We start from the raw sequence: 24,398 nt of genomic DNA on the forward strand, positions 1-24,398 counted from the left end.
ATGGAATCTAAATTAAAGAGGTTCAAAACACTCCATTCAACCCAAATATTTTGACTTTTCTAGTGGAGATGTGGGTCATAGGTACCAGCCATGCTTCATTAGATACATCTTTGAGGCTGTATCAGTTTTTTATATACTTTAAAAAATGGTTTCTCTAAGTCTTCCTTTTATCTATAACACTGTTAATTAGTTTTTATTCATTCCAAGGTCCTCTCATGTATATTGTAGCATCTTGGAGATACTATATCTAGGGAGAGAGGTGACCTAAGAGTCCTCAGTCAGCTCTAGCTTTGTTTATAGACAGCCTGCAACCTACACAGTGTGGTTCATCTAATACTTTATGGCAAAGCCTTGAGCCCTTGGCACTTCATTTCCGTACTGGATAGTTAAGGCTCATTGCCCAGTAAGATTTAAACTGTTGGTTTTTCTAGCAGTATTTCTTTTTGCTTGTGAATCAGGCCACTGTTATGTGTACTCCTGCATCTATTGAGACAGCTGTTCGTAGAGCATGAGGTTCGACTTGGATGTTCCCAGGGCCAGACTCTGATGTCCCAATCCCAGCTGGGCCCTTTATGTTAGGAGAGGCTTTGACAAATGTCTTAGTACTCTTTCTGTTGACATAATAAAATACAAGGACACACACAACTTAAAGGAGAAAGGGTTCACTCTAGAGCGTAGTTCATGGTGGGGCATCAAGGCAGTCGGCGTTTGAGGCAGCTGGTCACATGTCTAGGAAGAAGAGCAATGCACATCTGTTTGCTGCTCAGATCAGTCTCTAGTTTATAGTCTAGACTCCGCTGCCCAAGGAGTGGTCCTGACAATTAAGATGGATTCTCTAATCTCAATGCACATAATCAAGATAATTACCTATAAGCATGCCGGTAGGCCCATTTCTGTAGTGATTCTAGATTCTGTCAAAGAGACACTCGTCATCATATCAACTCACACAGACTTGCAGGTTTATCTCCTGTTTATCAGGCGTGTTTGAGATTAGCATCTACCATGTATGGGTGTATGGGAATGAAATGTGTTAGAGGAATGATGAACACAAATAAGAAGTATTCTTTTCTTTAGAGTTAAGTGCACATGGTGCTCACCTCTCTTCCTTTGGGTGATGTTCTTTTGCAGCCTGGCGCTATGTGGGAGCTGTGGGGAGCTTCCTCTTCATTTGTATCCAGCTCCTCCTGATTGTGGAGTTTGCACATAAGTGGAACAAAAACTGGTATGTGTTTTGTGGAAAGCTCTGTGGTAGGAGTTGAAGAAACTGCCTACCACAGACAAAGACTCCACTCTGAATTACACTTTGTGTGGGCCTTTTTACTTTCTCCTCTCTGATACTGTTTTCTGTCCTCTCTGCCCTCCTGTCTTGTTTTACCTTATGTACCTGGCTGTGTGGACCCTGTGTGACTGGCAGGCTTTGTGGACCCTGTGTGACTGGCAGGCTGTGTGGACCCTGTGTGACTGGCAGGCTGTGTGGACACTGTGTGACTGGCAGGCTGTGTGGACACTGTGTGACTGGTAGTGTGGACCCTGTGTGACTGGCAGTGTGGACCCTATGTGACTGGCTGATTGTGGGCCGAGTATGTCTGTACCTTGGTCATGCATTGTCTAGGCTTCACTCCTACAAGGTTAAAAAGCAAAACGAGCACAAAGGACACAATGCTTTGGAGCAGGAGGTCTTCTGTGAAGAGTCTGGGATAAAATAGTTTTCTTCTTGAAAAAAAAAAAGGTTGTAAAACATACAGGATCCCTTCATTGGGAAAACTTGCATCCTGCTCTAGGAGGTTGTCTTGCCTGTAAAATGGTAGACTCTTAGTGCCTTGAAAACAGAATTTACATCCCAGGCCAAGGAGGGAGTACCTATCAATAACAGCCATCCAGCCCTTCTGCTAAGGCCATGTTGACTCTGCGGTGCTGAGCAAAGCACTTCATTGCTCTGGTTTGTTTGCTTGTCTGTCTATTTGTTTGTCTGTCTGTTTGGTGGTATTGGTGATCTATCTTGGTTTCTTGGATACCGGGTTAGTGTTTGCTGCTGAGCTGACTTTATTTTTCAAGTAATTCTCTTTTATACCTAATAATGCGATTACTTTATCTCTGTCTGTCTGTCACTGACATTGTTTTCTCTTTCTTAACTTTTTTGCCACCCCCTCCTGTGTGTGTGTGTGTATGTGTGTGTGTGTTTTAAGTAGATTTGACTCAGGGCTGATCCAGAAAATACAGTTACTGATTTTAGTAAACAAATTACTAGATGGCACTTTCTTCTTTCTTTCTTGTCTTTAATTTCATTTTTAAATATATCAAGAGAGAAGATTTCCAAAGCTACAAGGTAGGCATGCCATGGATCTGCAAATCAGCTGGACAGAGATTATTGTCCTTCCCATTCTGGAATATCACTCAGAGAAATGTTTCCTGGCATCTCTGACCCCAGACTTTCAGATTTTGTACTGTAAAATGGTGTGCTTTGTTGGACTGGATGTTTAGTAGTTGTGGTTTTTATTTTATTTTTGCTTTTTAACTCCAGTTCACAATTTTAAGTGTCATTTCTGTATCACAGCTGAAATAATGGAAGGTACAGGTGCTGGCCAGATGGCTCAGTTGGTAACGGCACTTGCCACCAGGCCTGGTGACCTGAGTTTAATCCCTGGGATCCATGTGGTGAAAAGAAGGAACTTCCATAGCTTACACTCTGACCTCTACACATGTGCTGAGGCACACGGATCCCCCCACCCCACATGCCTCCCCTCATAAATAAATAACTGTGACGTGACAGCAGAGACAGAGTGTGTATTCAGGTGGCGCTAGTGAGAATTGATGTTGAAAGCATTCGAGATTTTAAATTTGCCTTTGTTAGGTTAGTTTGGCCCTGCCTGTCACTGAGCCCAGGCCCAGCCAACTTTCCAGCCTGGGGTCCTCTTCCGTTATGTCTGTAGACTCTCCCGAAGCCTGCCATCGGGAGTACAGGTGAAGCCGGGACAGCACAAACCGCTGCCTCTTTGGTAACTGCAAGTGTCTCTCAGTCCTACACAATGGCCATAAGGCAGGGTATAGGCCCTGGCCTGCTCTGCAGAGCTGATAGGGTCGTGATGGAGACATAGATAGAGTGTCTCTCAGTCTTACACAACGGCCGTAAGGCAGGGTATAGGCCCTGGCCTGCTCTGCAGAGCTGATAGGGTCGTGATGGAGACATAGATAAGTAGACACTCAACACAGAAGCATGCAGTTATATAAAAGGCTTGTTCCTGCAAAATATGCTGCTAAGCATGCAGGGAGCAGGCTGTCATGTGAGAGAACCTGCTCAAACTCAAGCTTGCTGCCTTGTGTAAGGAACAGAGGGACATCTCTGGGGCCCAGATCTTAGTCGTGTGAGGGCAAGTGGAAAGGCTCGCCCCCAGGGCATTGCCCCTTCTAGGCCAGTACTTGTCATTTGGTTGTGTTTCCAGACGTGAAGCTTTGGTTTTGAAGTGAACTGTTGGGAGAATAGAAGAGGTTTTGTTTTGTTTTGTTTTGTTTTTTCGAGACAGGGTTTCTCTGTATAGCCGTGGCTGTCCTGGAACTCACTCTGTAGACCAGGCTGGCCTCGAACTCAGAAATCTGCCTGCCTCTGCCTCCCAAGTGCTGGGATTAAAGGTGTGTACCACCACTGCCCGGCTGAGTAGAAGAGTTTTGAAGGGAACACTGTATCTGGATTTTTCTTAATTTAAAAAGCAAAAGATTAGAGAGGTCCACGGGTTCGTGCTGAGGAAGCTTCTGTGAGGTGGTCTGAAGTGAAGGGTAGAGCCTGGAGCCAGTTGGCAACGGTGCTTAGATTCTGGTAAAATTTGAACAGAGTTTGAGTCTAGGTGTGTCTGGAGGTGAGATGAAGATGTGGAGGTGGGGGAGAGCGTGCCCGTGGGCCTCGTGTTTTCTGTTTCTGCCCCAGTGTTCCCTCAATAGTAAGAGTGTGGTTGCCATTTTCTGAGGTAGAGGAGAGGGCTGAACATGGGAGAAGGATGAGGAAGATGAGTCTGGAACTCAGGAGAGAGGCTAGGGCCGAATACTTAACTTGCACTGCCAATGTAGTCGAAACTCCCTCACCTGCTAAGATCAACTCAAAAAACAAAGGCCAGCATGCCAGACCCTGTCCCTCCTCCAGTCACTGCTCACGTTGGGTGTGTGCGTCATGTTTCCTTGTTGATCACATTTTGTCTCCCAAAGTTCTTCTTTCTCATTTCCTCTGTGCGCCTCTCACATGAGGTAATTCTGAGGCCATCAGAGTGCCTGGCTTGGCGTCAGGACTATGATGGTCATATCTTCTTGGCCTTTCCATCCTATTTCTCTGTCTCTGCAAGAGTAACCTTTCCACTGTGAAAGCGTCTTGGCTATGTTGTTTGAACACTTTCCAGCACTCAGGAAACATTAAGCTCACACTTCTCTGAAGGCTGAGAGAGTATGGTTGTGGGAGTGTGATTGCTCACCCTGAGAGCAGCCGCATCATGAGGCAGATGACAGTCAGCGTGTCCTCCAGTTTAGCATTTATAAACACCGTCTTCTTTGTTCTGAACAATTCCTATGAATTATATCACCACTAATCTTTCTCATTTCTTTATTAATATTTATAAAAACTACAAGGCAGATTCCTCTTTAAGTTTCTTTATGGTATGTCCTATAGAGCTTCCTTCCCCTCCCACCCCCCTCCCGTCCCCTCCTCTCCCCTCTCTCTCCTCCTCTCCCCTCCTCTCCCCTCCTCTCCCCTCCTCTCCCCTCCTCTCCCCTCTGTGTGTGCATGTGTGTACATAGTCATGCTTACAGGGGCGAACACGTTTGTGCATGCATGTGGAAGCCAGAGAGGATAACGTCAGTTGTCATTCTTCAGATACTGTGCACCTTTTGGGCTGCAGCTCTCCAAGTAGGCCAGGCTAGATGGCCAGGGCACACCAGGAGTCTCCCTGTTCCTGACTCCCCAGTGCAGTGTTACAGGCACACTCCACTGCGCATAGCTTTTTAGGTGACACTCGGCTTCTCATGCTATCTCCTGAGCCCTAGTACAGCTTTTCTTTTCCTGATTTTAAAGATTTATTAAATTATGTTTTTGGGAGTATATACATGTGAGTGCAAGTACCTCTGGAGGCATTGGATTCCTGGGATCTGAAGTTATAGGTTATAAGCACTTGTGAGCTGCATGATATCATTGCTTCGAACTGAACTCAGGTCTTCTGCAAGAGCAGTAAACTTAACCACTGAGCCATCTGTCCAGCTTCTCTTTCCCTGATTCTACTCACTGTAATGTTTCTCCCTTAGTATTTCCTCAGTTTGGAGAGGTGGTCCTGATGCAGGCTCTTGTTTTTAGCACAGAGAGAAATGTACTAGGGTGACCAGGCTTTTTTGAGTAGAGCTGTTTGCTTCTCCTCCAAGTGAGGGTGATCTCAGAGGGGCTGCTGGCAGCGCGTGGAGAGAGAGACCGCAGCAGCTCCAGGCTCTGTGCTCACAGAGAAAGCTCGAAGTCCACTCTACTTAATTACCATCTTTGCCTCATACCTCAGCCACTGTGCTCCCCAGGGCCGTTAGCATTCAGAGTGGAGAAGTGCTAGCTAAAGCTGATGGATGAACATGCTTGGGGCAGGAGAGTAAACTCATGGTTAGAGATAATTCTAAGCCAACGAGCCTGCATAATCGTGAGAACTTTCTAGCTGAGGTAGAGTGCAGTCATTGCTAAAAGTGTCTTCTGATCTGTGGCTCCAGGGTCTCTGCTGGGGCCAGTCCTATCAGTCAGTATCTGAGGGATAGAACGCTCCAGAGAATGGGGGCCTTCACTGACCTGTTTTCTCTCCCTTCTGCCTCACTTACTCCTTCTCGGAGAAACAGGACTGCAGGCACCGTCCGTAATAAGCTGTGGTTCGCCTCCCTGTCCCTGGCGACACTCATCATGTATTCTGTTGCTGTTGGAGGCTTGGCTTTGATGGCAGTGTTTTACACACAGTGGGACAACTGCGTTGATAACAAGATTCTCCTGGGAGTACATGGTGGCCTATGCGTGCTAATCTCTCTGGCAGCCATCTCGCCCTGTGTCCAGAATCGTAAGCATGGTTTTTCTCTTCTATATGTTTTTCCTTTGTGATTTTTAACAAACCCAGTGGATTTCTTTAAAAACCCAAGTCATTCTTTAACTTCCTATGGATGGGATTCAAGTCTCCTCTTGATATTCCATGCTCATTTGGAGGTGGTAACTAGGTTTACTTGGTATCCAGACAGATCTGAACTTAAGCCAATAGTAGAAAGATAGACAGTGCACACAGGGAACCTTTACGTGGGAAATGTGCTTATTTAATCTCTGTTAAGCAAGAGATGTATAAATTAAGCTCATTGTGTCCTCCTGGAATTTGACTGGCAGGGCCCAGAGTTGCTGTTTCTGGGATTGTCTTAGGTGACTAGCAACCTGACTAAGACAGGAAGCAGGACATCCTAGCTTGGTTGCTTCCAGTCTCGTGGCCAGAGTGTACTTATTGAAGTCAGTAGAACTGTATGATCTTGGCCTTGCCTTAGCCATATTGAGAGCCACAAATGCAGAGACTGTGGGGGTTTTGACACCTTAGAAAGTGGAGCTACGAGTTGTTACTAATAAACTATGACATCTTAGCAAGTGTGCTGGAGACATGCTGTCGTCAGAGGTGTAAGAATGACCCCAGTCTGCTGCTGATTGAAGGATCTTACTCTACACATGCCATTTCAATTTCTGGATAGGAAAAGGAAATATGGACAATAAATGCATAGCTCCTCTGAATCTCTTTCTAGAATGTATTCCTGTAACCACAGTATTTGGGAAATGGAAGCTAGAAGATCAGAAGTTTAAAACCAGCCTTGACTGCATAGGTTTGAGGCCAGCCTGGGCTATGTGAGACTCCTCCCCTTTAAGGAAAAAGGCAGCAGCGAGTACAAATAATTTTAGCAGGACTAAGACATTTTCCATACTAAGTTTTTAAATGCACCACAGAAATTGACACGATTATTCTCCTAGTTCCTGCAGTTGATGAGTAAAGAATTTCTTAAAACAAGCTATTGGTAAGCTGACTAAAATTTTTGGAGGGTGAGGTTAATCCCACCTTCTGAAACAGCCATGACATGTGCTTAATGACATTGTTCTGAGGGTGTTTTGTTCCCATTGCAGAGAGCAGTATTATGACAGCCTGTTACAGTACTCCTACTGATAATTACCATTGAATAATGGCAATTTAAGAAGGAATTTAACCAGAAGGAAGGTTGAATGCTTTCATGTCAACAAGTGGTGAACGTTTCAGCAAAGAGAGACCCCTTGTCACTAGATTCCGCAGTTGCTCCAGATGATTCCAGCACTATGTTGTCACTTAAATATTGTACTTGAAGTCCCTCTCCCAGTGAATGCCTGTCCCATGGCTTCCCTTGTTAGCCTAGACCAGGTCTTGTACTTAGTGTGGCCAAGAGTGGTTTCAGTGTTGGTGGGGTTTGCTTTGTCTTGTTTTTCTCTTGACAGCTCAGCGCTTGTGCTTCATGGATTGTCTAAGGACCTTGTGCAATCTACAGTGAATGTTCTCTGAAATTTGTCTGTTGCACCAAACTAAATGATGATGATGGCGATTTTCTTTTTCTGATCTTGTGATTTATGAACTAATGTTATAAACTTCATAGGGAGAGGGGCAGAGAGATGGCTCAGCTAGTGAAGGCGCTTGCTGCTAAGTCTGATAACCTGAGTTCAATCCCTTAGACAGAAAGAGAGAACTGACTCCTACAAACTGTTCTCTGACTTCCACACAGTGCTATGGCACTTGTGCACTTGCATACATAATACATACATACATACATACATACATACATACATACATGCAATTGAAAAAACATTCAGGGGTCTGGGCAGTATGTCGAAATATGTTATAGGTTTTGGAGAGTTGTTTATGGAGAAGTAGGATAGATTTTGTCATCTTTAAAATAGCATGAATAGGGTAGGCATATTGCCTACCCAATATTAGATTTTTTTTTTTTTGGACAAACACTTCATTAGGTTCCCTTTTCTCTAGTAAAGGTGGGTGTCCAAGTTTAAGGAGCATCGTCTATTGGCTAAGGGTAGGGGTTGTGGGAAGGTTCCATTTAGGGTATAATGTCTTACTGCCAGGACTTTGAGCCTGTCTTCTGTCTGTCTCTTGTTCCTAGGACAGCCACACTCTGGGCTGCTGCAGTCAGGGCTCATAAGCTGCTATGTCACCTACCTCACCTTCTCAGCACTGACCAGCAAGCCTGGGAAAAAAGGTAAGCAGCTCTGTTGAGGAGTGTGTGCTGACAGTGCACATATCTTTATTCCCTAGAGCTGAACTGTTACTGAGCTATGGAAGGTTCGAGAATTCAGAGAAGCAAGGCGATCTGTGCTTTGTCATTAAATAAAGCCTTTAACAGCAAAAATGAAAATGTCTGCTCTTCAAACATTTTTTAAATTGTGTGTGTATGTGCATGTGTACATGCATATGTGAGTGCAGGTACCCCAGAGGAGTCCAGAAGAGGGCGTATGACCCTCTGGAGCTTAATTGCAGGCCACTGTGAGCCGCCTGACATGGGTACAAGAAGAACAAGGCCTGTTAAGCTCTGAGCCCTCTCTCCAGCCCCCAGCATGCTTTGAGTCTTCCTGCTGTGCAGAAGAGACATGACCAGAGATGAGCTTCTGCAGCTGTGTTTAGGCCTCTGGTGCATTCGGTTGTTCTGCTCTGGCAAGAACCTCTTTATTTTATTGTTGAGTGGCTTCGTTGGGTTTTGATTTTTGTTTGTTATTTTCCTACATCAGGAGGTTATTCTCTGACAATGAGAGGGGTGGGAAGAGTGAAGGTGAGGGAAACAGAAGACACAGTTGGAACCTGGATCTGTCACTGGGTGGCAGGCAGTCTCAGCGCTTGTCCTAGATGACATGTATTTAACAGAGACAGCAGGATGTAGGGAAAGGAACCAGACTGTCTGAGCTCTGTCCAGTGTGCGGTTTTCAGAACAAAGTGCAATGTTCATGGTGTGTTCATCACTCAGAACAGTAGTTGGCACATGGCAGGTGCTGTGGGGTGCGAACTGTTACATGTGGGATAACAGTGATCATTCTGAAAGTTTTTAGAGGCAGGGTTATATATTTCTGGCTGATCTAGAACTCCCTATTTAGACCAGGCTAGACTCAAAAGCACAGAAATCTACCTATCTCTGCCCCTCCAAGTGCTGGGACTGAAGGCATGTGCCACCACACCAGTAAAAATTTAATCTATAAAAGAAATATTACATTCTAGAGTCCTCAGATTTTTATGTTTTATCCTCATCACTTTTGTGATACATAAGGTGTGCATATATATTTACATATATGCATATGCATACAGGTATATGTATGTGAATGTTTAGGTATCTTTGATCTATACATCAAATAAATGTCGAAAATAGAAAATAAAAGTTACTAAGTTTAGAAAACAAATGCACTAATTATTTGGGTATAGGTACCTTTTGTTGGTCTGTCTTGTTTTGAGAGAGGGTCTTACTATATAATCAAGTTGGCCTGGAACTTACTATGTAGCCCAGGCTGGCCTTGAACTTGCAGTTTTTCTAACTTGGACTCCTAAGAGCTGAGGTTATTGATACATGCCCCCATGTTCAGCTAGGATCTCATCTTCATAGTTATAGTTAAGTAGTAGTTGGAGGTTTTATAGTATGTATGGCGTATCCCAAGTTTAATTACATACATAAAAGCTCATTCATGACCCAGCTTACCCCGGGTCTTAACATTGTCTAATGGAAGTTTTGTTCTCAGAATTTTTTTTTAAAAATAGCAAGTATTGCTTAAAAACATAGTAAAACACTTTTATTTTTAATTTTAAGTAGTAAATATAAATTTTATATTTCATTCCCATCTTACAAAAATCATTCCTCCACTGGTCTACAAAAGAGAGGGTTTTAAACCACAGCCGACATGGGTCTTTTTACTCTTTCAAGGTGAACGCCAGTGATAATTCTAGGTTAGCGTCAAACAGAAAGTGTGTTTGTAGAACAATTAATATGCTTCCATGTTTTGGGGTAAAATTGGCAATAAGATTTAGTTAGATATTCATGACTGAAGCACTATGTTTTTTAAAAAAGCAAATTGCTACTGAGAGAGGTATTATAGAGACATATCTAGCTTCTTGATTTATTTCTTTGAAATTTTAGACTACCTCAGATGGTTCCTAGGTCACAGGCCAAAAAAGAAGGCATGTTTCTTATGACTGTAGTAATCTGTCTTCTCTGGTTGAGGAACCGACTACACTGTCTCTAAGTGGGCTTCACACCAGGGGACCTGTGCTCTACCCCTCTGTGCAGAGGCTTTGGTTCCAGTTAGAAAGAAAACATCATCGTCATAATTAAAAACAGTGAGTTTAAGTAAAAGAAGCAAGGATGACTAAGTCCTGAGTCTTCACAGCCTCAGACGCTTAACTAGAACAGGGATGGGGCTGGCCCTTATTCCTCATGTGTGCTGAAGTGGGAGAGAAGTGTGTTCAACTAACAAAATGCAGTCTGTGCAGAATCAGACTATAGAGTAGAAGTCCCCATGTGAAGGGCTCAGTGTTGGGAGGAGTCATGCCAGTGCTACCTGAATCTTCTTAGACGGATGCTGTAAGGTATAGTGGACCTTTCTCTAACACGATTGTATTTACTTTGTGTTATTTACAAGTCCTAGATGAACACGGGAAGAATGTTACCATATGTGTGCCTGACTTTGGTCAAGACCTGCATAGAGATGAAAACATGGTGGCCTGTCTGGGCACCCTTCTTTTAATTGTGTGCATCTCATATTCATGGTAAGTCCTAGGAGTTATTGACTTCCAGGCTTTAAAATGAACGAACAGAGTTATTTGAGTTTCAGCAGTGTTGCTGCACGGCCTCCTGTGCGAAGTCTGTGTCCTTGTTACTCCACTACATGGGGCAAATGGGATAGGTGCACGTTTTGTTTAAAAGACCGTTTTGAAGATGAGTTGCTATGGCTTCGTTGAAGAGTAAGGGAGCATATTGTGAGGAAGATGGAAATGTACTGTACGCTGGAGTGTTCTGGCAAAACTCTAGTCCAAGAGGAATAACATTTGTTTTGTTATCACTGGAGAGAGAACCTGGGTGTTCTATGGATGGTCCAGTAAAGCCAGGAAGTGTCTTTGGCTGTGCTGAAACCTGTGGAGCTAGGAAGTAGGCCAGGCCACATCGCCCAGGTCGTGGGATATGTGTAACGTAAGCATGCTGTTGCACGTGCCTGTGCCAGAGGAGACTGTACTTCAAAACACTTCAGAGATCACTGGAGGGAGAAGTCAACGGTTGCTTACCTATTCTGGGAACATATTTTACTGTAATGAGGTTTTCTTTGGACAGGAGCCTTTTCAGAGCTGGGTTTTACTTCAGTATGTTTTATGTTTTGTTTCTGTGTGTAAGAAATTCAATTTGTCATGGGCATGTTATAATTTTCCTCTTGCTGAAACTAAACAATCCTGGTGGTGACAGTCTGTGTAAATACAGTGTCTAAGAACACCGAAAGGCTCTTTAAGGTCCTGATGAGAGGAAGGGCCAGCCAGGAAGGGCCTGTATGCTGCAGAGGGTTTACTCAGAACTGTGACCAGCCAGGAAATGCTCGCTTGTGTTCTGTGTGGCTAAAGCAATGGTTTTCTAACGCTGTTCCTCAGTCTGCCTGTACCACGTGACAGTCTTTCCGTTAGGTTAGAAGGGACCTTGGTGGTTGTCCCTTCTGACATTTAATTCCTTCACTTGTCTACTTAGTACCTGCTGTACTGAAACAGAGAAGTGAGGGGAGATGTCTCAATCAGTAAAGGGCTTGCTGTGTAAGTTCAGAGATCTAAAGTCAGATCTCCAGTGCCCATGATAAAAGCTAAGCTTTGTCACCCACGCCGCTAACCCCAGTGCTGGGATGTGGACAGGTGATGCCCAACTTGATGACCAGCCAACCTAGCCAGTGAGCCCCAGGTTCAGTAAGGGATCCTGTCTCGAGAGTAAGGCAGGAGAGATTGAGGAAGATACCCAGTATGTGCTGGCCTCTCCGTGCTCACATGTGTATGTGTGCATGCACACACACAGACCTATACAAAATTAAAAGGAAACAGTGAGGGGCAGTCAAGTCCATGACCATTTTCAGTGAGTTTGTACCTCATGCAGCCACTTTCCTTTCTGGATAGTTGATTATCAGCTTGAAACAAGCCAGGGTAATCTGAAAAAAAAGGATCTTGGAGAAAACACCACCATCAGATTGGCCCATGGTCCAGCCTTAGGTTCATTTTCTTGATTAATGATTGATGTACAAGGACCCAGTTCACTTGTGGTCAGTGCCATCCCTGGGCAGGTAGTTGAAGTAGAAAGCAGGCTGAGCAAGCCACGAGGGGCCAACAGGCAAGCAGTGCTCCGTGGCAAGCAGTGCTCCCCAACAAGCAGTGCTCCCCAACAAGCAGTGCTCCCCGGCAAGCAGTGCTCCCCTGGAGTCTCAGCTCCAGTTTTTGTTGTAACTAACAGCTGTAGCAACTCCGGCTCCAAGGAATCTGACACCCTCTTCTGGACTCAAGGACCCTGCACACACATGCTGTACAGATGTACGTGCAAGCAAAACTTTCATACACACAAAATAAAAAAATAAAAATCTCAAGAATATTAGTCAGTCAAGAGAGAAATAGGTTGTAAAGATCATTTCTTTAAAAAATCAAATATTCTTTCTTTATAAAAATTCCCAGGGTTAGGTATTGGAGAGGTAGCTTAGTGATTAGAGCACTTGATACTATTGCAGAGGATCCAGGTTCAGTTCCCAGCACCCACATGGCAGCCCACAGTCATGTATAACTCCAGCTGTAATGCTCTTTTCTCTGTGGCCATCAGACGTACACGTGGTGCACAGATATATAAACACTCATACACATAAAATAAATCTTTAAAAAAGAATCAAACAAACCCAGAAACTCCCCGGAAGAGACAGCCAGAGCTGTGGTAGTAATGACCTTAGAGAGAAGTAACAGTTCCCTTCGTTTTCCGGTTTTGGTGTTTTGGTTTGTGTGCTCACTTGCAGTGAGGTACGGTTCATTATCAGAAGAAATTACAAGGATATTTAACAAAATAAAATACTGGTCTTTGAAAGTCATGTCCAGTAAAGCTGGGGGGAATGTGGTTGTTCCTTAGCTAGCCTGGAGTTTAGATTGCTGCAGCCACCAGTGGGGTGCACTGCATATATTGACAGTTGTGGGGTGTCTCACAGTATGGAATGTAACATTGACAGTTGTGGGGTGTCTCACAGTGTGGAATGTGACATTGACAGTTGTGGGGTGTCTCACAGTGTGGAATGTTTACCCATTCAGATAGTCTCCTGCTTCTAAGAGTTGTAAAGACTCTCTTTTACAGCTAGGTATGTTGGTGCATGCCTTTCGTCCCAGCTAATATGGGAGACTGAGGCAGGGGGGTTACAAGTTTGAGGCTAGCCTCAACAATTTAGAAAACTCTAGTTTTGTTTATGTCACTTTTAGAACTGGGAGTGTGGCTCAGTGGCATAGCCACACATATAGGTGTGTGCGCACAGATAGACAGACAGACAGACAGACAGACACATACACACACACACAAGCAGTAAGAGGGACTCAAGTCAAAGGCCACTTCCAGTGAGCCCATAAAGCCACCATGACTTAGCACACAGCCTTTGTGAGGATCTGGGTTTAAAAGCCCCAACCCACCTACGGAAACAAGAAGCACTTTTAATTTTGTGCTTAGCTTAGTGGAAATGAATTTGCCTACCATTCTATATGTATAAAACCCTAGGTCTAATCCCTAGCATTATAAAAACAAAACAGCAAAAGCCAAGCATAAAGCAGAAAGATCACATTTTCAAGAGATAGTCTGAGAATTTCGCCATCACAGTGGAGATTGGCAGAGCGTAGTTTGATATTCCCCAAAGACATTAATTTTCAAGGCTGACAGCTGCTATTTAGAAATCTGTCTAAATGCCAACAGCAAACGTTTTCTGAATGCTGGTAATTAAACTGCAGAAGTGTAATGGCCAGTGGAATGCTGGGACAAAGCAGCAGCCTGCACAGGGTGTAACCTGCTGCTCGTGGATGCTTCTGTAGCACACAGGCTTGAACACACTCTCGGGAGTTGGCTAAGCATCATGTGGGGTGATTGATGCTTCCTGTAATCACCCCTTGCAGCACCAGGAGGAGTTAGCTTGGAGAATGTTATAAACAAATGGTTTGGCTTCAAGATCACAGGGGTCTGAATTCAGACTTCATGGGGCCTTGAAGAAAAGGCCTGCTGCTAAGGGAAGGCACCAGTAACATTAAGGGTTTTCCATCTCTTTCCAGCGTTTACATTAAAGAAGCATGAGAGGCTGGGGAATGTTCTCAAATGAGGCCACAGTGTCTGCATCGAAGCTGTTATTTGAATGATTTTAGGAATGGTTAATTTCTTGGTGGAAACTGTACAGACTAGAGCACCAGATTATAAGAGAAAAAAATCACCAGTGTAAGACCAGGATTGTCTGGGGTGACATTTTGTGATAGAAAGCCTGGCTCCCTTGGCTCCTCCCAGTTCTCTGGAGGATCCTTGTCTCCCAGATACTTCCTTAGGTGCCATGATTGCCCTGAGTCCTCAGGGAACTTCCTGAGAATACACTTCCTTTGTGTTGTCTTGTCCAAGCCTCGATTCCTGGCAGGGTTCTCTCTAGAATCCCTGTGAAGAAGCATCCCAGCCAGGACCCCAAGAGAGCCCATCTGCGAAGGTTTTCTAAGCGTTTGCTCTATTGGTCCAGCTGCTCCCACCTTCTCCTGAAACCTGTGACAAACTCTAGCTCCCACTGGACATAACTGGACATAACCAGGCCTCTAACTCCTCCCTTGGTCTCCAGGTTGGGATTGTTATTTTATTTCCAGCTGAAGCTGTCAAACTGGATTGGACCCTGGAGGCCTTTGTGCTTGTGAAGAGTGGAGTGTGTTCCTACAACTCTTTACCTCAATGTCAGGAAACTTGGGCTGAGCCTCCTTTGTTAGCCATGTGGAGAGATGACATTTACATAGTTAACTGGTTTATTTTCACTAGGACAAGACACCTGATCAAAAAAGTCTTAAGGGAGGAGAGATTTATTTTGGCTCCTGATTCCCAAGAGACTTCTGGATTGTTTTCTGTTACCGTGATAAAAAACAAAAAACAAAAACAAAAAAAACCCAAAAAACATGGCTGTCCTGACTAGACACTGGTAGTCATTTAGAAAGAGGGAACCTCAGCTGAGAAAATGTCATCATCAGGTTGGCCTGTGGGCAAGCCTGTGGTACATTTTCTATATAGACAGTGATATGAGAGCTTATTGTGGGCAGTTTCACCCCTGGGCAGGTGGTCCTGGGGACTATAAGAAGGTAAACTGAGCAAGTCCGGAAGACCAAGCTAGTGAGGAGCCCCCCTCTGCACATGGCTCTTGCCTCAAGGTTCCTGCCTTGTTTGTCTCCTACCCCGACGTGCCTCAGTGATAACAATGATCTGAAAGCTGAAATAAGCCTTCCCTTCCAAGTTGCTTTTGAAGTGTGTTTTATCTCAGCAATAGAAACATCAACTAAGACAGTGACCAAATCAATGGAGAGAGGGGTTTGTTTCACCTTACAGTTTGCAACCTGTCTGAAGAGGAGGGCAGGGCAGGAACACACGGAGGGACCCTGAAGGCAGGAGCTGAAGCAGAGACCATGGGAGAATGCTGTTTACTGGCTTGCTCTTCAGCCTGCTTTCTTGTACTACCCAGAGCCACCTGCCTCAGGGTAGCACTGCCTACAGTGGCTTGGGCTCTCCTACATTAATCAATTTAAGCTTTGAGTGCTAATGGTCTTTCAGCCCAAAGTTCCTAATATTTCACAAGCCTTCCCAGAAAACATGGTCAGGTCTGTCACAGCAATAGCCAAGTCTTTGGTATCAATTTCTGTTCTAGTTGCTTTCTGTTGTGACAAAGATCACCCCAGAGATGCCAGGATGCTAAGCTGAGTGACCTGCACAATTAGATTACAGCGTTTGTGTTATAAAGTATTCCTTGACTATTTTCATTTTAGTTATTCTTAAGAGAAAAGAAATAACCTTTAGTAGTTAAACCACCTAGTAAAATACACATTGAATATAAAATGGGAAAGCTAAGAATATATTCACTGCTGAGGAACTTCCTAGTTCAAAATAAGATGTTCACAGCTATCCAGCATGCCATGTGGACCAGGTGGGTATGGTGTTCTGGTAAAGATGATTGGCTTAGGCTGAGAACCCGTGGCGAACTGAGGAGCAGTGTTCTCTCAGCACAGTCTAGGCCTGCCACTCTTCTTTAAGGAGAAAGGAATGGTGCTGGTTTGCTCTTTTATTTCAGAAATCCTCCCACTGCCTCAGCAACTAGCCAGAACTCTTCATGGCTGTGCATCAGGAACATGGGGTGACCTCCCCTGGCTCCCACAGAATTCTGGTCCTCTTTGAATCACTAATCATACAGCTCTGTAGGAACACGGTTGACTTTTGTCACACAAAGGCTGGATGGAGGCATGGATTGTGTCCTGGGCCTGTCCTGGCCATTTTCTAGTCTGTGATCTCCAGAAGCAAAGTCTGGCATTTTCTTGGGATTTTCTGGGACCTGTGGGACTTAGGCTAATGCCACAGTGAATGAAAGCAGGTGCTCAAGTGGCACTTGCACTGTCCACTGATCTGACAGTACGGCAGAGGTTGGGGTAGTGCCATGATTTCTAGAGAGGAGGGAAGGAAGGCAGTGTTTTGGTGGATATGTGAATGATGACAAGGAACAGGTGTGTGGCATTGCTGTTCTCTGAATGGTGACAGAGTGCATCACTTGGGGCTGCTGTCTCTCTCCCCAGCCTTGCTCTACCACAGAGTATAGTGGCTGACATCTGTAATTCCATTACTCAGGATGTTAAGGCAAGAGAATTGCTATAAGTTCAAGGCTAGTATGGACTACATAGTGAGTTTCAGACCAGCAATGACTGCTTAGTAAGATTGTGCCTAGAATGAATCAATTAATGGATGGGTGGGTGGGTGGGTGGATGGATGGATGGATGGGTGGGTGGGTGGGTGGATGGATGGATGGATGGGTGGATGGGTGGGTGGGTGGATGGATGGGTGGGTGGGTGGATGGATGGGTGGGTGGGTGGGTGGATGGATGGATGGATGGGTGGATGGATGGGTGGGTGGGTGGATGGATGGGTGGATGGGTGGGTGGGTGGGTGGGTCTGGGAGCTAGCTTAGTGGGTAAAGTACTTAATATGCAAGCTCAAAGATCTGAGTTCAAATTCCTAGAACTCACATAAATTCAGACATAGCTCATGCTTGTACAGTGAGACAGGCGAGGGGGAGATGGAGAACTTCTGGAAGCTCAACAGAAGACCTGAAACAACGTGAGACCCTGTCTCAACCAAAGTGCAGGCAAGGACTTATGCCCACGGCCGTCTTCACATGTCCTTCACGTGGATGCGGTAGTACACACATGCATGCATATTACACACAGAGAGACACAGAGAGAGAGAGTGAGAGACAGAAACAGGGGGGGCACTTTAAGGGTTTACAAAACCATGTTTTCCTTAATAATTTTCATGAGTTTTATGGGGATAGTCTTTTTAACTGTGGTTGTATCTACTCTGCATGTAGGAAAATGCAGAGTCCCTAAGGATGTCCCTGAGGGTGAACTGGATGTAAGTAGTTTTAAATAAAAGGAGGAGAGCCTTCCCTACTTTAGTGCTGTCTGATGCTGGAAATGTCCAAGGTACTTGAATCAAAAGGTTTGTCTTTCTAAAATTTTATTCCAAAGAATTTATGGAGTATTCATGGAAGTGCTTTCATATAACTGGCATGAGGAAGTCTTAAGTACATAACCAGATGAGTGTGTTCCTTGGGAACATGGCCACTGGGAAGTTTTTGTCCTTCCCTGACCAGTCAGGAAGTAGGGTGGAACACTTGTGTGCTGGGGTCTGGATCCTGAGGACCTCTTTTCCAGGAGACTTTCTATTGCTTCCCCACAGCCCACTTACATCTTTTCTCTTTGGACAAGAGACCGAGAGGGGACAGACAAGATCCTGCTGCCTCCTGGTGTTGAGGTTGATTTGGTGGGCATGAATCTTAATGTCTGCCTGTCCCAGGAGCCTAACTACAGGAGCATCAGCAGTCACTCCTGTGTCCCCTTGAACTTGGTTCTGTGTGAGGCAGAAGAGCTACCTTTTCACAGAAGAGGCCCTGATGCTCAGAACAGGGGCTGCCACACACAGCACATATGGCCTTTAGGAATTATCTGCAGAATACATGTATAAAGTTAGACTAAGTGTTGAGTATATTTTTGTTTAAAATGCTTCCATGTTTTTATATAAGAGGGAAATGTGTTCATTTCTCTCTTTTACCTTTGTCAGTCAATATTACAGATCATTTTATGTCTCCAGATATGGAGGAAAGGTAGGGACAAATTTTGAGCCGGTGTTCTGTAGACTAGGCTGGTCTCAAATTCACTGTGTAGTCAAGGATGGCCTTGAATGGCTGATCTTCATACCTCTTCCTCTCAAGTTGGGATTACATGTCTTTATAACCACACACGGTTTATGGGGAGGTGGGAACTGAACCCATAGCTTCGGGTGTACTATGCAGGCACTCTACTAGCTGAGCTACATTGCCTGGACTTAACAAACAAAACGAATAACTTTTTGACCTCTAAGTGAGTGGGGTGGGGATAAAGGTGAAGTTATAACGTGAGAAGCAGCAAGAAGCCATGTTGAGAGGAGACTGAAGATATCTGCAAACCTGTGTCTGAATGCAGTGATTAATGCAGTGTACTTAAAAGGATAGGTGGAGAATCAGCCGTCAAGCTTGACTCTCAAGTGGACTATCACAGTAGCTTGTGTTCACCCTTCAGTGCCTGCTGCGAGGGACTGGTTCCAGGATCCTACACGCTACCCCATGCCACCCCACCCTGCCACCGACACCAAATCAAGTTTATATATAAAGCGGTATAGGCAGTATTTTTACATTAGATCTACATACATCCTCCATATGTGCTGACTTGTTTCTAGATGGTGTGCCTGATATAGTGTAAATAATGTAAGACCTCATTACTTAGGAAGTAAGAGCAAGGGAGAAAGACGGAGCACACCTGCCCACCTAGATACCTTTATGCAAGGTATAAATCCACACATGGAGACATTTTCATGCAAGTGTCAGAGGACAGGGCAGGGCAGGGGAGGGCATGGCAGGGCAGGGGCTGCCCAGAGCTGAGGGCACCAGCAAGCCTTGCAGGCTGCTTTCCCCTCGACTCCAGATGACAGCTTCTCACTGTGCGCTTGGACTTTGCTTTTTCCTAGTTTGACATCGACAACAAGGTCGAGCTCAGACGCTCTGCAGAGGCGGTATGGAGCTCCTGAGCTGGAAGTAAGTGCCTGGCCCTTCTCCGTCTTCAGCTCAGGGCTCGTTTCTCAGGAGAGCCCTTTGTGCTGGTGACTTTTTTCTTTTAATTAAAAGTAAGTTTTTCATACAGAATATTCCAATTATGGTGTCTCTTCTCCCTCCCCCTCTCTCTCCCTCTTCCTCTTTCTCTCTCTCTCTTCCTCTCACTTCCTCTCTTTCCCCCCTTCCCTCTTTTTCCCTCTCTCTGTCTTTCCCTCTCTCTCCCTCCCCCCTCTCTCTTTCCTTCTCTCTCTTTCTCTCGGGCCAATTAAAACAAACATAACAAAAAACCGAAGCAAACGCAGGAGAGAGAAAACACACAAGAAACACATAAACAATCATGGAGACACACGTGCACATACACAAAGCCCATACAAACACAAAATCGGGAACCATAACAGATGAGCAAACCACGAGTAAGGTAGGAGATGCTCAGATGAGGTGTCTCTAAAGTCACCACTGAGTTTGTTTTGTGTTGGCCATCTCCACCTGGGCATAGGACCTGCCCTTAAGCCTGCCCAGTGAAAAAACTAATCTTCCTTTGCATAGTATTGATATATTTTTGGCACTCATAATTCTGTTTTCTGTTTGAGAATAAGACTTTTATATAGAGAAAGAACTATTGTTCTATATGTTAAAATGAAAGAATTCTCGATTTTCCATCAACAATGTTAGCCACCGGCCTGGCACCCTGCACCCACCTCAAATCCAAGACTTGGGGAACCTTGCATAGCTACCGCTTGCTTACTCTCTTTGGTTATAATAGAATACACGTGTTCTTTCTGTTCTAAACCACTGACCTGCCTGACGCCCGTCTGTCTTCCTCACATGCAGCAGAGCTGTGGGATCATGGATCAGTGCTCTGGAGGAAGACAGACAGGCAGGGAGGGACTGAGAATGCTCCACACACACTGCACAGACGGTGGGAACACTGACACCTCAGTTATGGGTCAGTTCCAGCACACGGTTGTGTCATTCAGGGAGGAATTCAGAACTGCAAGCACATGGGTGAGGCCATTCACCTGCATGTCAAGGTCTGAGGGAATATTTAGCTGATTGTCAAAAAAAATTCTGGTTTTTGGTGAAACGTAACCCATAGTCAGAAAACTCGACCTACAGGGCAGGTAAGATGAGACTTGACAGCCAGGGCGGTGGTGGCACATGCCTTTAATTCCTGCACTTGGGAGGCAGAGGCAGGAAAATCTTTCTGTGAGCTCCAGGCTGCCCAGGACCTGGGGCTTCAGTGATGGCTCAGTCATTTAGCACTTCCAGGTGCTGGTACCGTTCTAAAACGGTGTAGTGTCACATAGTCTTCACAAAAGCCCAGTGTTCTTTGCATTTTACAGAGAGAAAAGCATTTCCATTTAACAGGATGTGGCCCCTGGGTGCATATTCTTGAGTGCACATTGCCTAGGAGCACAGCTGCTGTCCCAGGTCCCTGCAGCTGACTGCCTGGCGACAGGCCACTGGCTCCATTCAAATAACATTTACTGGATGGACAAGCCCTGGTGTCTTTCCAGATATGGATGGGCACTTTGCTTTGCAGCTGGCCATTTAGGATGGCCTTTCCAGCACCTAACCTAGACATAGAGAACCATTATGAAGGCCTGTTACCCTGCCAGCTTCATTCACCAGCTCTTTCTGCAGCTTACAGGAGGAAATTGTGCTGTCTGTTACAGAGGAGAAGGCTCTGCAGACACAGTGTTGTGCCTTTGTTTCTGCCATTGACTGGGTGGCCACCTGCTAGGGGAGTGAGCATTACGGTTTCAGTGTCTCCTTTGTGTACAGCCTTCAAGCTCAAACAGCAGCAAGTCCCCAGGTTAGATTTAAGAGAGAAAGTTGCTCTTCTCCTTTGAGGGAGGAGACGCCCACTGTTTGCTACTGAGCAACTGGGTTCACGCCCCCACATCATGGCCATTGAAAGACCAAGGTCACATTTTCTGTGGTAGCTTAGGGTTCAAAGGAAAGGGGACCTCAGCATGAATCAGTGGGCCCACTCACTTAGTGAATTGTAGACTGCCTCACAGGATCCAAGACTTGTGGAGCAGGAGGAAGCAAAGGCTTGGCCTCCAGCGGGACTTGTGGGACTAAAGGCTGCTGTTCTCCTGGCCCTCAGCTCTGGCTCTCTGGTGTTTTTGGAGCTCAGCTCTCTTCCACTAGAGATAGGAAGGAACCTTGCTTCCCAGATGGTCTTGGCAAGTGTTGTCATTCTGTTCTTTCTTACTCTGTTTATCAGTCTTCCTGCAATCATGTAATGCACTTTGTTTCTTTTTCTTTGAGTTTATTGTTTTGAACAAGTAAGACATTCGATATAAAATTCAAATGTACTAAAGAAGCAAGTATTCCACCCTTCTGTATCCTCAGCCAGATCAGCAGCCTGATGGTTTATTTGGTTTTGATTATAAGAAAGGCTCTTACTACATAACCCAGACTAGCCTGAACCAGTCTGGCTGCTTTGAATTCACTGCAGTTCCCAGGCTAGCCTTGCATTCATTGTACTGCTTGGCCCATCCGTTAACTTGGGATTCTTCTGCCTCTGCCTCCTGAGTGCTCGGGCAGGAGTGCAGCCATCCCTGCCCACCAGCTGCCTCTACTCCGCCCTTCAGACATATCCCATTCCCAGTTCACACTCATCAGCTTCAGTGCCCTGAGCACCACGTGCCACTTACTGTTGTGAATCACAGATACCAAGGTCTCATTCTGCATGTGTCCCAGCTCTGTCTTGAAGCTAGTTTGATGATTTCTGGCTGCTGTTTAGTCTGCCTGATTTCACTGTCAACAATTGTGAGCATAATCGTAATCCCAACCCCTGCGGCAGAATTGATGAGTAGCATGCCTCACAGTAGAAAATGTGAGGCAGGAGCATGGTCTTGTTTGCTGCATCTTTCAGTCCAAGTCGTGCACAGGTAGGAACCGAAGCAGAGCGTGTCAGGTGGGTAATTTATTAGGGATCAGCACATGCAGAAGAGAGGAAGGGGAGAGGAAGGAGACAGAATTAGGCATAGTATAAATAAAGTTAAAGGACAGTATTGGCTGCACTTACCCCAGGGCATGCACATATGTGGTGCCTCAGAGTGTTCTCCATGGCCTGGTAGCTGGGCCTTTATCTGCCTTCCATGGTCAGTCATTTAATGGAGGATACCCAGAAAGGGCCTGCTGTGGGACAAGGCAGGACTACAGCTGAAACAGTGCCAAAAGGAGCTGGCACACAAGGCTTTGCTCCCAGATATAGAGGATAGCTAGGGTGAGCACTAGGTCCTTTGAAGGGTACCTGGCTAGAACATCCCTGTACCCATGAGGGCTGTCCCTGTTGCTGTACCCAGTATATCTGGGGACAGACACTTAGCCAAATCTCTTGCACTAACACGTACTTCTGGTCAAAGCTTCTCCACTTGGGCAGCATACAGTGCCAGGGACATAGAAAACCAGCATCTGACTCAGTTGCTTTTGTTCTCACAGGTAGCCCGGTGCTGTTTCTGTTTTGGTCCAGATGGAGAAGGTACGTGCTGCTGTTCTGGGCCTGACTGTGGCCCTGCAGGCTGGGATTTCTCTTTGTAGGCATTTGCAATTTGGGTACTACTTTTGTGCCTAAATAGCTTGTTCCAGAGCTGGTTTACTGTTTATGTATTCTCACATCTCTCTCAGGTTGTTCTGTTGGCATTCTGGTAGAGAAAAATCACTGTATGTTTTGGTTCATATCTAAATTAAGAGAGTTAGAAAATACAGTGTGTATATGTTTTTTTAAAGGGATGATAAGAAAATGCCAGAGGTCCCACACCTCATTTGGGTGCCATTTCTTTTCTTCAGCTTGCTTTTCTTCACAGAAGGGAAAGTTCCTGGGTGAAAGTTTATGGGCTACTCTCTCCACTGAGTTTCTGTTTTTGTTTTTTTGAGATAGGGTTTCTCTGTAGCCCTGGCTGTCCTGGAACTCACTCTGTAGACCTGGCTGCCTCTGCCTCCCAAGTGCTGGGATTAAAGGTGTGTGCCACCACTGCCCAACTCTAATATTCTTTATGTCTTCAAAGGCTTTCTTTCTTCTGCCCCACTAAAATGTATTTGCTAACTCCTCTAGTCAAGCACGTTCCTGGGGAGACTGAGCTGTGGGTGGCTTCTGCGGCTTTTCCTCCTTAGCGGCACATTAGGACTGCGCACGGCCGGCCGCTGCAGTAGTGCTGACCCTGGGTGGACTCACCACTGCCCTTGGGCGTCCTTTGTCATCTACAGACACTGAAGAGCAGCAGAATGTCAAGAAGGGACCCAGGGTCATTTATGACGAGAAGAAAGGCACCGTCTACAGCTACTCCTATTTCCACTTTGTCTTCTTCCTGGCTTCCCTCTACATGATGATGACCCTGACCAGCTGGTTCCAGTGAGTGGCTTGTCTGAATGCCTTAGACCAATCTCAGTGTAACCATTTCTGTACAGGAAAAGAGTTGTTTGAGAAGCACAAAAAAATCCAAACAAACAAAAAAACAAAACAAATAAACCCCAAACAACAACAACAAAAAACAAAAACAAGCAACCCCCCCAAAAAAAACCCCCAAAACAATAATGTCAGTATGGTTCTCTAAAGTGTGGAGTCACCTATACTCTCCTTAGTCTTTGTAGCCAACACTCCGACGTTCTTCCTGGTAGACCAGAAGGCTTTCTGAGACGTTGAATGTTCTCACTGCAGTTAAGTCAGTGCTCAGAGGCAGAGGGCAAGCTCAGTATGTGAGAGACCTTGGGTCCCAACCCTGTATTGAGAAACAGAGCAAACAAGACAGGAAAGGCTAAGTCCACATTGCAAATGAGGAGAGCACTGTCCTAGCAATAGAAGAAAGATTATCTTAAAGACTAACACAGTGGGGATTTTCCTACTTCAAAATATATATCTCTTATTCTTTCCAGTTTTTAATTTTGCCAGTGCCTAATAGACTTGGTGTTTCCTACACGGAGATTCATACAGAGCCAGACTTGCAGTTGTATCTGTGTGTGTGACTGTT

General features: G+C 45.2%; 1 protein-coding gene across 2 annotated transcripts in view; it reads left to right on the plus strand.

Moving 5' to 3' along the window:
* Nucleotides 1–24,398, plus strand: part of Serinc5 (serine incorporator 5) — a 99,220-nt gene that overhangs the window by 69,654 nt on the left and 5,168 nt on the right. For both annotated transcript variants that reach the window (XM_028760097.1, XM_028760096.1), the window contains exons 5-11: nucleotides 1,129–1,222; nucleotides 5,842–6,053; nucleotides 8,158–8,253; nucleotides 10,670–10,796; nucleotides 19,332–19,398; nucleotides 22,873–22,912; nucleotides 23,638–23,782. In XM_028760097.1, coding sequence (XP_028615930.1) covers nucleotides 1,129–1,222; nucleotides 5,842–6,053; nucleotides 8,158–8,253; nucleotides 10,670–10,796; nucleotides 19,332–19,398; nucleotides 22,873–22,912; nucleotides 23,638–23,782 — 781 coding nt within the window. The remainder of the gene's footprint in view (nucleotides 1–1,128; nucleotides 1,223–5,841; nucleotides 6,054–8,157; nucleotides 8,254–10,669; nucleotides 10,797–19,331; nucleotides 19,399–22,872; nucleotides 22,913–23,637; nucleotides 23,783–24,398) is intronic.

This window comes from Grammomys surdaster, unplaced genomic scaffold, assembly GCF_004785775.1.
Source record: "Grammomys surdaster isolate TR1022 unplaced genomic scaffold, NIH_TR_1.0 126391, whole genome shotgun sequence".
Lineage (NCBI taxonomy): Eukaryota > Metazoa > Chordata > Mammalia > Rodentia > Muridae > Grammomys > Grammomys surdaster.